Source organism: Microtus ochrogaster, unplaced genomic scaffold (genome assembly GCF_000317375.1).
Source record: "Microtus ochrogaster isolate Prairie Vole_2 unplaced genomic scaffold, MicOch1.0 UNK38, whole genome shotgun sequence".
Lineage (NCBI taxonomy): Eukaryota > Metazoa > Chordata > Mammalia > Rodentia > Cricetidae > Microtus > Microtus ochrogaster.
The window spans coordinates 2,496,410-2,510,844 of record NW_004949136.1 but is presented as its reverse complement, the minus strand read 5'-3'; the positions used below and the strand labels follow the sequence as shown (position 1 = coordinate 2,510,844).

Below are 14,435 nucleotides of genomic sequence, written 5' to 3'. Positions count from 1 at the left end.
GAAAGGCTGGGGGGCTGGGGAGGAAAAGCACTTTTCCTTTCCATAGTCTGTAAACTGTCTGGAGAGCTTCAAAGTTGGAGAAACCATAAAAAAGAAAATAAGAAATAACAAAAAAGGAAGTTGCCATAGAAACGGCCCTCTCTCCTTCCCCTGAGCCCGCTGGGGCTGGCACCAGAGTGTGGAAAAAGCTCCTTGGCTGGCCCAGGCTCACACCAGGAATGTGGCCGCAGCTGAAACCGGGCTGGAGCAGGCTCCCACCACCGGGTAGAGCAGAGCCCAGCCGAGTGACATTCCAGCCACTGAGCAGAGTAGTTTCCCCTCCATTCGGGCTAGGCTGAGGCTGTGCCTTCCTGGACAGGATGAGATTGGGCCTGGGGGCTGGAGGAATTTGCTTGGCCGTGGGTCAATTTCTTCAGAGAAACTGGCTCTAAGAGGCCCACGAGCTGAGGCTAGGGTACTTGGGGAGGGGGATGCACATCCTACCAGTAAAGCACCGGCAGCGGGCCAGGCTCTCTGGCAGCTGGAAGAAAAGCCCTGCATAGCGACGCCAGAGTGTTCCCAAGCAGCCCATCTCTAGGCGTTCCCAGGAACACGCAGCTGCACCAGCCTTGGCCAAGGGTGCTGGCCTGGGGAGCCAGTGTGAGCTCACGGCCGTGGCTGCAGAACCAGGCCACAGGCCTGATCTGACCCTGTTCCTGGGGCCTGTCCCCATCAGATGCAAGAGACTGGCCTGAGAAGTGCTGGCCGGTGCGTGCGCTGAAGGCCTGGCCCTGACCCCACATTGTTCATCTGTGGGCTCTTGCTGAGGGGCTTGGCTGTCACCTGGCCTTACCCAGTGTGGAACCCTCAGTCCCCAGAGCTACCTCACAACTACAAATCAGGCCTGGAGTTCTGCTGGCAGAGGCCCTGGAACTAAAAGGTTCTTCTCACTCACTGTCCAGAGATGAGGAGATGGGGGTGGGGACTTCCCCCAGGGGTCAACCTACAGGCTTCGCAGGGGTTGCATGAGTGAGGGTGCTCAATTCACTCCTCCCTGTTCCAGACTCTTTTTTTGAGACAAGGTTTCTCTGTGTATTTCTAACTGTCTTGGAACTCGGTCTGTTGACCAGGCTAGCCTTGAACTCAAGAGGTCCACCTGCCTCTGCCTTCCAAGTGCTGGGATTAAAAACATGCACCGCCACCACCACCAGTCATCACCGCCACCACCGCCGCCCAACTCGAGACTCTTTTTAGTAGCGCCCACCAGCAGAGCTGCAAGCCCAGGCTCACCCTGACCTCAAGGCCCTGCCAGAGCTGTGAGTGCCGGATTTCTTAGGCTTCCCATGACCCTCTGTGAGATGGGTCTGGACCACGCAGCCTATTGGCTTCCCACCAGGATCCCAGAGATGCTGGAACAAGGGTAAGTTTTGGGGACAGGCAGACAAGCATGCATGTCGGCTGCAAGCAAGAGCCTGGGCACTTTTAGGGGATGGAACTTGTCTAGAGAAGTCACCTCTGTCCTGTGTTCTGATGAAGTAAAGGCCTTGGCTTCTCTGGCTCTCTGGCATGGAGAGGAGGACCCAGGTTTGACTGCTTCCCCAAGGCTGAGAACAACTTTACAAGAGGGGCCCTGGTCCAAAGGTCTCCTACCCAGGCCCAGCTTCGGAACTGCCTGGTCCCTGGGAATCACAGCTCTTAAGAAGCCTTGGGCTCTGCTGGCTGAGACCCTAGAGTCACAGATTCGTCTTGCTGTCCTAAGGGGATGCTGGGTAGACCAACAGGCAGGGATTCTGTGCTAGGACACATGAGGGCCTGGACGAGGCTTGTCATTTCCCCCCTTCTGGTCCACACACCTCCACCCACCTCTGGGATGCCTGGGCATATGCCTTCCCTGGACCCCTCCCCCACACACACACAAGGCCTGTCTGCCCCCCAGTTTGCCTCTGCCTTTGTAAGTACAGTGATGGGCTTCTTTGAGGGTCACACCAAAATGCCTACCTAGATACGCAGCTGTCGACGGCTCTACTGCGGTCCCGTCAGGCCTGTGGGGAGAAGAGGAGGAGCCCTTGAGTGTTCTGCCTCTCTGTGTGTTCATTTCACCCCAACCAAAGCCAGCAGTTCTGGGGCAGGAGCTGGGCCCCAGGTCATCAGAGCCTCTGGTGCCTACCCACGGGTGTCATGCCTTCTCTGAGGCTCCCCTCTATCTTCCACAGCTGTGTCTGGCTATGGTGTCTACTCTTGAAGGGCTCTCCCAAGCCGCCCGTTCCTGACTCTTTACCCTGTAGGTCCCCACTGATAGAGCTCTGTCTAATGCCTCAGAATCCCAGAATTGCTGGGCAGGTGTGTAGCAACCGCCCCTGTGACCCCGGCCAGTCTTGCCTCCTCAGAACCATGGTCTGGCTCTTGGGATGCGAGAGGCTCCTATACTCAGCCGAGCACAGGATGGAGGAGTTAGGAGCTGGTCGGAGAACAGCTGGAGGTTGCGGAGGAACACACCCATCTTTCAGGGAGAAGTGACTCAAGGGGCTGGGGAGGAGATGGCTCAGGTAGTAAAGCCCTTGCTTTGTAAACACAAGGACCCGAGTTCAATCCCCAGGACCCATGTAAAAATGTCAGACATGGTGGCCTGTGTTTGTAACCCCAGCTCTGGTGAGGTGGAAGCAGAAGAATCCTGGGGGCCATCCAGTCTGGCCTGATTGGTGAGCTCCAGACCAACGTTGTCCTCTGGTTTACACTTACACACTCACACACACATACACACACACACACATACACACACACACATATACACACACACACACACACAGAGAGAGACAGAGACAGAGACAGAGAGGGAAGGGGGTAACCAGGCTGAGGCACCCATGTGATTCCTCAGGGTGGGAGAAAAAGGGACAGACCAAGACAAAGGTAGGAAAGAGGTCCCAGTCTGGAGCCCCTTTCCCAGAGACTCTGCTCTGGCTCCTGTGTCTGGGAGATGGAGACCTTCACGGCTGTCCACGGGATCCGTGAGAACCCTGTGGGATTCCCAGTAGGTGCGGCCCGTATGACATATGCTTCAAGCTTAAGTTCAAGTCCTGCATGGGGCCCAGGGCCCACACCCTCAGGATCCGAACACGGCCAACCAGCTTCCCCGGGTGGGTCATCTGAGGAGGACCTTGCAAGGCCCTGCTGAATGTGGCCAGTACATGCGGGAAAATGGGTCCCTCTGGCAATTCTGGTTTGGGGTCTCTGAATGAACTGGGTTTTCAGCCTTTTCTCTTTCCTGATGAAAGGATGAGGATGCTGGCTCCGTGTAGACACCTGGCCTCAATCCCAGATGTGTTGAGCTAGGCTGCATGCTGAATGATGGGTCCCCACGGACGGGGAGGAGCCTCAAAACTCCAGCCGCTTGGGGCTCCTCCCTGACCCTGGCCCTCCATCCGGGGCAGTCTGTTTCCTGTCTCTAGTGGCCCAGGGTGGCCCACGGCCAGTGCAGACCCAGGGACAGCGTGGACAGTCCCTGTCCAGGTGAGGCTGAAGGGACCGGCAGGTTCTGATCCCTTGACAAACTTAAAGACCACATGCCTGGTTTGGGTAATAAAAAATTAAAGACAAAAGATTTTAAAATGACTTCATTTTAAGTAGGGAAAACAGGCCTGGGCTAGGCCCCAAGAGTACCTTAAAGGGGAAGAGATAAATAATTTAGCAGCAGGAATAACTAGAAGCTGTCAGGCTGCCAGCTTTAAGAGAAATAAAGGGGGGTTACAAGAATCTCGAGAGTTCTGAGAGTTTTTAGAGAGCCCCGGGGCTTTAAGGAGGCCAGACAGAGCCAGGCAGGAGCTGGCGTCAGAGCTGGCAGTTCACTGGGCAGTGGAAGACATTTGGTGGTCAGGCCGGAGGCCAAGTCTCAGGGAGACCTGAGAAATGGTCTGAGAGAAGTGGGCCACTGAGCCCGATGGTGGTGGCGCACACCTTTAATCCCAGCACTCGGGAGGCAGGAAGTAGACGGATAGGATCTCTGTGAGTTAGAGGACAGCCTGCTCTACAGAGCAGATTTCGGGACAGCTAAGGCTACACACACACACACACACACACACACACACACACACACACACACACACACACACACACACACACACACACACACACACACACACCCTGTCTTGAAAAACAAAAGAACAAACAAAAAGAATTGGGCCAGTCTATGGTTCCTGGTGGCTATGAGGGAGAGGGCCCACTGGCCCCAAAGTCATGGGTTAGGTAGGATCAGAGTGCACATTGTGGACTCAGCAGGAGGTTTAGACCAGAGATCTGGTAGACATTTCGAGACTTGTGTTGCCAACCCTGGGCAGAGAGGGACCAGAAGCTGGGCTTGCATCCTTGAGTAAACTCGCAAGACCCTCCATCCTGCATGTCCTACTTAAGAGTTTTTTCCAATTTTCCTTTTACTCTTTTGAGACAGAGTCTCATGTATCCTGGGCTAGCTTCGAACTGGCTATATAGACAGGGATGGTTTTGAACTCCTCATCCTCCTTCCTCCACCTCCAGAGTGCTGGGATTGTATGTATACACCAGCCCAGTTTGTGGGGTAGCAAGCATTGAACCCAGGACTGGGCAAACATGCTACTAACTACATCTCCAGTCCTCTGTTTTGAAATGAGGTCTGTGAAGCCCAAGCTGACCTGGACTACTGAGTGTTGGGATCTTAGCAAAGCATCAGCATACTTGGCTTCTTCGTGTTTTTGATTGGGACTCCTGGTGTGAATTTTTTATTTCCATTTAAATTTTTTAAATTTTGCTTTAATTAAAAAGTTTGGTGGTGGTGGCTCACGCCTTTAATCCCAGCCCTTGGGAAGCAGAGACAGGCAGATCTCAATGAGTTCGAGGCCAGCCTGGTCTACAGAGTGAGTTCCAGGACCGCCAGAAATACACACAGAGAAACCTCTGTCTCGAAAAACCAAAACCAAAAAAAGAAAAAAAAAGTTTGAATCCCAGCATTTAGAAGGTGAAGGCAAGAGAATTAGGAGTTCAAGCAGCCTGGGCAATCTGAAGCCCTGTCTAAAACAGACAAGGCTGGCAGTGAGCGAAAGCATTTGACCCTGCACAGCCTGACTGACAACCCTTGGACCCCATGATGGAAAGAGAATTGACTGACGGCTATGACTTGTCCTTTGACCCCCACACTCTCACACCACACAACACAATAATAATAATAGTAGTAATGATAACTTTTTTGTCTGTTTTTCGGGACAGGGTTTCTCTTTGTAACAGCCTTAGCTGTCCTGGAACTAGCTCTGTAGACCAGGCTGGCCTTGAACTCACAGAGATCCACCTGCCTCTGCCTTCTGAGTGCTGGGATGAAAGCTGTGTGCCACCACCGTCCGGCAATAATACATTTTTTTTTAAAGCACAACACAAGAAGCTTGGCCATCACTTCCTGTTCCCGCCCACTCTCTCCTCCTTTGAGGTCCAGCTCCCCCTGTGCTCTCATCTCTCGACTCTCGACTCACGGGATGATCTGAAGGCCAGCTCGTGGTTGGCACAGCTTCTCTCTTTCAAGGTTCTTCAGCTCCTCTGGAAGGTTTTCACTTTGGATGGGTCAGCTTTATCCCTGCCAGCTTCTGGATGATCCTGGAGATGAGTGTGGTATCCAGGGCCCCACACGTACGGGGTCTGTGTTCCTGACCAAACTGAGCCCCACTGGTCCCTGCAAATTTGACTTGACGTCTTAACACCTGCCAGGACTCTGCCTGCCCTTTAACCTTTCCTAGAGAGCATGGAGTCCCTGTCAGTGACGCTCCTCTTTCCCACCTCATTTCTTTGGTTTTGATTGAATTTGAAGTTTCTTTTCTTTTTTTCTCTTATGAGACAAGGTTTCTCTGTGCAGCCCTGGCTGTCCTGGAACTTGCGCTGTAGACCAGACTGGCCTCAAACACAGAGATCCACCTACCTCTGCCTCCCAAGTGCTCGTATTAACAGCATTCAACACCGAAACCCAGCTGACCATTTTCCTCATTATGGGCTGTATCCCCATACCCTTTGCTTGCCTGCTGACTTATTTGGTGGCGTGGGGGCAGAGCAGAGAGCCTCCAGAGCGCTAATGCTCCTTGCTGAGCTGCACCCTCAGCTCTTCCCAATCTTTCCTCAGACTCCAGACACTGAATTATGCCCTGTTGAGGTCTTCATGTTGTGTCCATTGAAATGTTTTTGAGGTTACTTGCTTAGAGAAGGTGCCTTCCATCTGAGTTTTGCTTCCAGGACATCTTGGGCGTGGTTTAAGCTCAGGTTAACTATTCTGAACTACTAAGGGAACTCTGCCAGTACCCTGTGTATTTCGAGGTCTCCAGCTGGGTGTCGCTATCCCGCATACGGGTGGCCCTGTCTTGCCCTGCACATACTGACCTTGGCTCAACGGACTGACTCTGAAACTTACTTTTTCTTTCTAGTTTTTCGAGACAGGGTTTCTCTGTGTAGCCCTGGCTGTCCTAGAACTTTCTGTAGACCAGGCTGGCTTCAAATGCAGAGATCCTCCTGCTTCTGCCTCCCTTGTTGTTGGGATTAAAGGTGTGCACCACCAAGCCCAGCTGTGGGGTTCACTCTTTACCCTTCCCAGGCTCTCAGCTCCATCTCCTCCCCCCAGGAGACTCCCACACTTGCCAGGGTTCCCTTCCCAACACTGCAGCCGCGAGGCTCACCCTGATCATTTTCCCTCTACCCTTCTATGACTGACTTCGAGTAGCTCTCATATCTTTTCTGGTTTTCAGCTGCCGCTTCTTTATTTCTGAGGGGACAAGACTCATCCCACATATTCTGTCTTGGCTGGAAGCAGAATCTGTTCCCAGAGGGATGAGGGAGCCCAGTTAGTACCAATTCATGTTCTGAGAGTTAAGCAGATGGGATGCGTGCCAGCTCTCAGTGAAGCCCAGGCTTGGGAAGCACCCCAAATACCTGGTATGGTCCAAGGATGAGGATGTATGTCTGAAGGCAGGTGCTTCTCAGCAGAGAGGAGAGCTCTGATGCTTGCTCCCAGAGGCCATTTGATGGAGATGCTCATGCTTGCCCAGAATTCTACTGCCAGCCAAGCCTGCGAAGCCTGCTACAAGCTACAGGTCACAGATCCAGGGGCCATGGGGTATCTACTGAGCAGGGTGACTAGTTAAGTATTCCTCTGTCTTTCCTCTCAAGACCACGTGGGCTCTGCTGGAGAGCAAAGGCATCACAGGTGCATGGAGGGAGGCTGGTCCCAGGCTGAGCAGACAGACGCACAGCAGAGCCTCCTCCATATTCCTGCTGTCACCTGAGCAGCCTGAGACTCGGCAGGGTCTCTCACAGGCTCCTAGTCCTAGCTACCTGCACCATCCTTCACATGTAGCGCCGGTCCTGACTGCTCAGGGTGTATTTGTGAAGGGCACTGTAAGAACTAAGGAGCCACAGGTTTGTGTGGTGGACTTGTATGACCAGATCTCACAAAGGAGCAGAGACAGCAGAACACAGTGCAGGTCACACAGCTTCCGATAGCATGCCTCTCTGCCCACTGCTGTATGGGCTTAGCCCTCTGTGGCTACACATCAGGTTTGGCCGGCCCTGCACCTACAGGAGCTCTGGCGGTGCTAGTGTGGGTCTTGCCCTATTGGCCTGTGGTGGTCCAGCTTATGAAACAGATACCTACCACCATCTTTGCTCCTAGCTGGCCTCATCAGGGGAACTGAAGTAGGGCCTGAGCCTAGTGAGCCCCAGGTGCTCCTGATTCCAGGCTAGAGGGAAAGTTGCAGGGGGTGCAAGATGCAGGTTCCTACATCTCTGAGGAACCTATTTGAACCTCAGGGTCAAGGCCAGGTTAAGGCCGGGAGCCGGAGTAGATGCTTCATCCTAGGATTCTCAGGGGTTGAGTGCAGCCAAGCCCCTATACTAACAGACCGTGCTGGTTTAAAGAGCTTCAGAGTGAAGAGACAACCAAGACACAAACTGGGAAAAACTGCCACCCCAGGGCAACTCTCCAAAAAAACCAGGCCAGGCCCCCCTTAGCATGAGCCCCCAGTGCTTCTGTAACCCCCTGGGACTCCAAACCAAAGTTCCAAAATTAGAACCATCAGCCAGAGCAGTGTGTGTGTGTGTGTGTGTGTGTGTGTGTGTGTGTGTGTGTACATGCTCACCGACCTGGCCAGTGACATTTGTGCTCCCACAGCCAGGGTGCTGACTCCGGTCCTGTGATCCCTTCTCCTGGACACAGGCCAGGGCAGGAATCTCAGCACATAGGCTAGACTGGCTCTGGGGTCACATTGCCATATGCCACTACCATGAAGCCCCAAACAGAGGCTCAGCCAGGCTTCTGGGCAGCCATGGGTGGCTGTGGCTGCCCCAGGTGGGAAGCCAAGCTCTTTGACCCTGTTTGGAGAGGGAAGGGTTAAGGTTGCTGTCCTGGGTCTCCTTTCCCCAGCGCTGGCAGGCAGGAAGCAGCCTGCTGTGAGCGGGAGATTAGGCCTCCAGGACAGGCGCGTCCAGGGCCAGCTGCTCCCTCCAGGCCCTCACACCTGCTCCAGTCTGTTACTCCTGCGTAGACAGACAGGGCTCAGTTTTCAGTCCTTGAAACTTTCTCGAGGAAGCTGGAAAGGTGGCTCCGTAGTTAAGAGTAGTTGTGCTGCTCTTTCCTGGGGCTGGAGTCTGGTTCTCAGCATCCACATCAGGTGCCCCGCACTTGCCTATAACTCAGCTCCAGAGGATGTGACCCCTTTTCTGGACTATGCTGGCAACCTCACACATGTTCAGAGACAGACACACGCGTGTGCGCGCATGCACACACACACACACAAATATTTAAAAAATAAACTTGCTAAGGAAAGGAAGGACCCAGGAATCTCCTAATTATTCCTCGCTCTCCTAGAAGGGCTTTCCGCACTCCCTGCTCAGGGTAACAGAAGTCCGTGATGGCCCGGCAGCAAGGGCCTCGGGATCCCAGGACACAGCTCCTGCTCCATCTTGTCCTTTCACTGGTGCCTACACCAGGGTCTAACCGTCCTCCAGGCTGCTCAGTCCCTGTCTCTGGAGTTCTGATCTTCCTCCCTGGGGCAGACCCAGCCACAGCACACCCGTGTTTCCTGGAGCTATGCTATGGGGGGCCTCAACCCGGTGCTCTGCTCTTGCTGCTCGGCTATGCCCTGTGGTCAGGAGGGAGCTCAGCCCCTAGGAGGGCACAGATGAGCTGCAGCAGAACTGGGGGAGGGACCAGGTGGTGCCTGTGCTGTTACAACCACAACTTGTGAGTCTCTGAGTCGATTAGAGACTGTTCAAAGTCATTTGCCCCAGAGGCAGACGTATTTCTGTGAGTTTGAGGCCACCCTGGTTTACGGAGCAAATTCCAGGACAGACAGACAGATAGCCAGGTCTACACAGAGGGAAACAAAAAGCATTTGCTCGAGGAGTCTCCCAGCATGGCTTGGAAGGGAAGCAGAGGGGAGAAAGGCACCCCCGGAATGAGCCAGGCACGTGGCATTATGGCATCAAGAGCCTGGGGGTGGGGGTGGAGGGGTGGCAAGGTGGGACCCAGGTGGGGAGCGAGGAGATTCCTTGTGTCACCCCGCATCCCACAGCCTGATGTCTCATTGGCTGATGTGAGTCTATGGGCTACAGGCCCGGGGTGTGATGTGTCTCTGTCGGGTGCATGGCTGCCTCACTGGCTAGACCTTCCTCAGTTTGTCACATGTGCAGGGCTCATGCTACCCTGCCCCATGTTGTTTCGGGCTCCAAGCCAGCGGTTGGCTGGGTTCTTGCCCAAAATGTCTTGGTACTCTAGTGGGCTACAGCCAGAGGCTACTCACAGGGTAGCTCTCATGAGGCAGCCTTGCCTGTGACGTCATTTGAAGCCCCAGGTTCAGGACAGGTGGGAACCTTGGGAGCTGGCATCTCCTTACCACCAGTGGTTGCTGCTTCCTTCAAGTCCAGTGTTAGGGGCACCGTGGCCACCTACCGTCAGCTCAGGAGGCTGTAGGCTGCCAAACAACTCTCTTTTCAAGTATATAAAGAAATTAATTGACTCCATCTGTGTTGGCCTAATGACTGATTAAATGACTAATCATGGAAGTCTTAATTAAAACCGTTTTCCTCAGAATTGAGGAGGGAGGAGAGGCTCTGACAATCCCCAGCATGTGTCAGGCTTTGGGTGAACGGGCGAGAGACACCAGTGTGCAGTTAGGCCCAAGGTCATCTGCCGGAACTTTCCACCTCCATCACTGGGTGATGGGACGTGTCGATGTGTCTCGGCACCTTCACTGATGGAGTTTCAGGCAGTTGCGTGCCGTTAGGGATTCTGGGGGAGAATGTAACCAGAGTCATTTTCCTATTGTATGGGATGTTCATGTGTGGCTGGACAAATTCACAGCCACACTTATATAAATCAAGTCCATTTTTCTTTCTTTCTCTCTTTTTTTTTTTTTTTGGCAGCTGACACGATTTCACATCGTCCAGGACTGACAAGGCCCTTTGTCATGTAGTGAAATTCCATAACATGTGTGGAATGTCTCTGTAGGAATGCAGCAAGGGGCCCAGGACAGAAACATGTTCAGTCCCAGGAACGCTGGCAGGAGGAGCCTGCCCGACTGTTCCCACTACTGCCTACCTCTCTCTGCTGCTGGGGTGTACCTAACCATGATCGTGTCCCTCCTCGGAAGAGTGTTAGTCTGGCTTTGGGTATTAAGACAGAGATCAGGCTCTGAGAACATGAAAAGCCTACTTACAGACTAAGAAGGACCCCTTTCCTAGAGCACGGGAACCCTGCCCGGGATTCCCTGTCACTCATCCCTTCCAGGCCTGGACCCCAACCTCCTCTGTGCCACTAGCAGCCTCCCTGGAGTCTGGAGGTCAAGGGCTCCTTGCACTCAAAGTCTGGACTCTGAAGTTGTCTATCCATTCAGGGCCCTGGGATGTGGGCGCTCTCCTCCTTACTGCCGTGCCTGGTGAGTATCCCACAGGCCCCGTGTCTACCGGAGGGCGGAGGAGTGAGGCGGGCACCAACCTGTGCCCACAGGACCTTGCTCATGCAGAGCCTCCCTTCCCTACCAAAGCAGCTGCTTTGAGGCAGCACAAAGGGACATTTTTGTAGCCAGAGGAGGTGTTCCTGCACGATGCCTGCAAACAGGCCCTCCAAGTGATGTGCTCTTAAGTCAATTAGACCCCATGCACCCGTGCACTGCTCTGAACTCTCAGTCTTTGCCGGGGTGGAGGAGCGTGTCGTTACTCAGTCCTTTTGTCTGAAGCCTCCGGATGACAGTACTGACTGCTGGCTCTGACTCGAGCCAACCTAATCAATGTCAGGTTTCAGGAGTCACCAGCTGATGGCCAGAGTCTGTCTCTGCCCAGAACCTAGAAGCCCAGAGTATTTTCTGCAGGCCGTAGGGATAAGGGTACGGGTCCGGTGTGTGCGGGACAGTTTTACGTCAACTGGCAACAAGCTAGAGTCATCTGGAAAGGTGGGAACCGAGATTAAGAAAACACCTCCATAAGATCCAGTTGTAGGGCATTTTCTTTTTTCTTTTGTCTTTTCAAGACAGGGTTTCTCTGTGTAACCCTGTCTGTCCTGAAACTCACTCTGTAGACCAGGCTGGCCTTGAACTCACAGAGATCCGCCTGCCTCTGCCTCTCAAGTCCTGGTAGTAAAAGTGTGCACCACCACCACCCAGTGGACACTTTGTAAATTAGTGATTGATAGGGGAGAGCCCAGCCCATTGTGAATTCTATCAGAAAGCAGGTTGAGCAAGCCATAGGGAGCAAGCCAGGAAACAGCACCCTTCCCTGGCCTCTGCAGTGCCCTCAGGGTGCTCCTGGGCTCCCGCCTTCTGCTGAGACCTGGCTGGTAGTGTGTAGGCGCCCTTCACCGATCCCTCAGGCTTTCTTCTGGCTATCTCAGGGGCAAGGCTCTCCTGTCCTCAGGCTTCCTAGGCCCTTCCCTGCCCTGACTGCCAGGACTTCCTGATCCAGTTAGGTTGAGCGAAGGCCCACACCCCACATGTTCCCCCAGTCAAGCACCTGGCACGTGGGTGCTGGTTTCTCTGCGAGGCACCTACCATGTCTCCTCGGCTCACAACTGCTAGAGGAGTGGGGATGGAACTGGCTGCCACATCCTCCTGAGTCAGCAGACAGTGCTGTCTCTTTACCTCCCACCGTACCAACCTTCTGATTTGTCAGACAGAAATCCAGACTTGATTTAGGGGACTCGTGGCTGAATGGGTAAGTCCCCGTGCCTCAGTTTCCTCTCCTGAGAAATGGGACTAGTCACAGCACCTGACTGGGTGTGCCTACAGCACAACCTGGCACAGAGTGTTGAGAAACATGTCCACTCTGAGTGCCCCACCCCTACCAGTAATCCCTACCCAACATGGAACTTCTCCCACTGTATCCATTGTTGATGGCTGTCTACCTCTGAGGAGCCCACAGTGCCTCTGCTGCTGCTACCAGGCCTCCTGGGGTTCTACCTGGTGGGGGGGGGGTGCAGGGTTTGCAGTAAGAGCAGCAGCAGGAGCTGCTCACCTTGGGCCTTGCTGGATAAGCAGGGGTCATCAGCCACAGAGACATGGATGCTGTGCTCAGCGGCTCCTTCTCCGGCGAAAGGCTGTGCACCAGCGTGCTGCCATCCCAGACTCCCTACAACTCTTTCTGCCCTCACAGACCCCTCGCCATGGTGACACGTATGTGACAGAGGCCAGGGCTTTACCGCAGCAGACCCCACTTTTTACCTGGTGTCTCCTGGAGGCTCCTGGACGGTGGATACCACCTCTGGGGGATTCTGGCCACCTTTGGGCCTGTTGCCGGTCTTCTAGGTGTCAGGCAGAAGGAGAAAAGAGGTTCAGAGGGGGGCACGGTGGTCGTGAGGAAGAGCCCATCCATGGCCTCAGGGCTTACCTCAAGCATGCCGGGGAGGAAGAGAAAAGGCTGCATCCCAGGCGGAGGGGGTCCCAGGAAGATGTCCGCAAACTCAGCACGGCCTTGCTCCACTCGCCGACAGGCCGCAGGAGAACAGGAGTCATGTCTCCTCGCTGAGCAGGTTTGCCCAGGAAAACAAAGCAGAGAGAGGCCCCATGAACTCTGAGCGAAGGGAAGGGTGTCCCTGTCGTCAAAGTGGAGCCTGGCTGGGGATGGACCTTTGTCCTGGGTATTCTGAACCAGTCTGAGAGAGACGAGTACGGACAGGGACATACGGAGAAAGGGTGTGGATAGAGCAGTGGACTGGATCAGGGCAGGGCGGATAGGACGGTGTATGCAAGGGAGTGTGGTCACAGCAGTGTGGGAAGGCCACAGTGGACAGTGTGGCCCGAGCGCTATAGACAGTCCACAGGGAGTGTGGATGGAAGAGTATGGCCAGGCAATGTGAACAGAACCACCTGGACATAGCAGTGTAGACAAGGCCACAGACCAAGTGGTATGGACGGGGCAAGCGGGGAGAGGGCAGTGTGAACGCAGCACTGTGGGCGGGGCTGTGTGTCCAGTATAGTGGTTTGTAGCATGGACTCGGGCTTGTCTGGGGTTTACACAGAGTCAGCAGACCTTGCTTGCCTGATGAGGGGGGCCGGGGGGGGGGGCTGGCTCCTTCAGCCAGACCAGCAGAGGCACTTGGCTCTCCAGACCACAGAGACCACACTTTGGCCTCTTTTCAGCTCAGTACAATCTGGGAAACTTTCCATCAGGCCCCAACCACAGCAGGTCGGGATATAGGAACTTCTGGTAACTATCAGCCCCTGCCTGGGCAACAGCACCAAGAGGCTCAGAGGATGGGCCCCAAAAGACCCTTGCCCACAATGGCTCCTTCTCCTTCCTCTTTCAGGATCCCAAGGTATGGGAGGGGCATTTTCCTAGGCCTCTACTCCACCCACAGGCAGAGCTGCAATCCCAGAACCTTGTCTTTTACAGTTAAATGGTTTAGCCCAAATGGTGAGTTCAGGCGCTAGTTGGCTCAGGGTTCCTGGTTCCTATCAAATACAAGCATGCACCACAGTCTACTTTCCTGTAGGACCGAGTTTCGGGGTACTTCCAATGGCCTTTGACCTGAGGGTCGCTCCTTGGGGAAGAGACACAAGCCCCTTGAGAGCCAGAGGATGGGGGGCTCTAAAGGGGGAGCGTCTGACTAGAGCTGCAGAGGGGGTGGGGTATTCACGGGAGAGCAACACGGCAGAGGGTTGTAGTCGGTGGGGTCCCGAAAGAGGAGGTACAGTCTGGGCCAGCATCATTGGGGGTGGTGAGATGTCCCAGGGCAATGTCTCTTCAGGGAAGAGGGGTTTTCAGGTGGGACCCCCCCATGCTCAGATTTTGGGGCTGGCTCCCTTGGGACTGGGGTGGGTGCAGAAGTTGTCTTTCATCTGTGTGCTAGACAGGGCCCTGGGGCCAGAGGCTTTAATGTCCCTTCCCCAGAGCCCAGGTTTGCAGCAGCTGGGCCTCTGACCTACCTCCAAATTACAGGTGGGAGAATTATTTCTCTCAGAGGTGTATTAATT

General features: G+C 54.4%; 1 protein-coding gene across 1 annotated transcript in view; it reads right to left on the bottom strand.

Moving 5' to 3' along the window:
* The window catches only part of LOC113458509 (MORN repeat-containing protein 1-like), a 32,069-nt gene that overhangs the window by 997 nt on the left and 16,637 nt on the right, over positions 1–14,435 (bottom strand). Inside the window, exons 2-4 of the mRNA XM_026790009.1 lie at positions 12,850–12,983; positions 12,684–12,763; positions 1,978–2,021 (exon numbers count right to left, since the gene is read on the bottom strand). Of these exons, the coding sequence (XP_026645810.1) occupies positions 1,978–2,021; positions 12,684–12,763; positions 12,850–12,983 (258 nt within the window). The remainder of the gene's footprint in view (positions 1–1,977; positions 2,022–12,683; positions 12,764–12,849; positions 12,984–14,435) is intronic.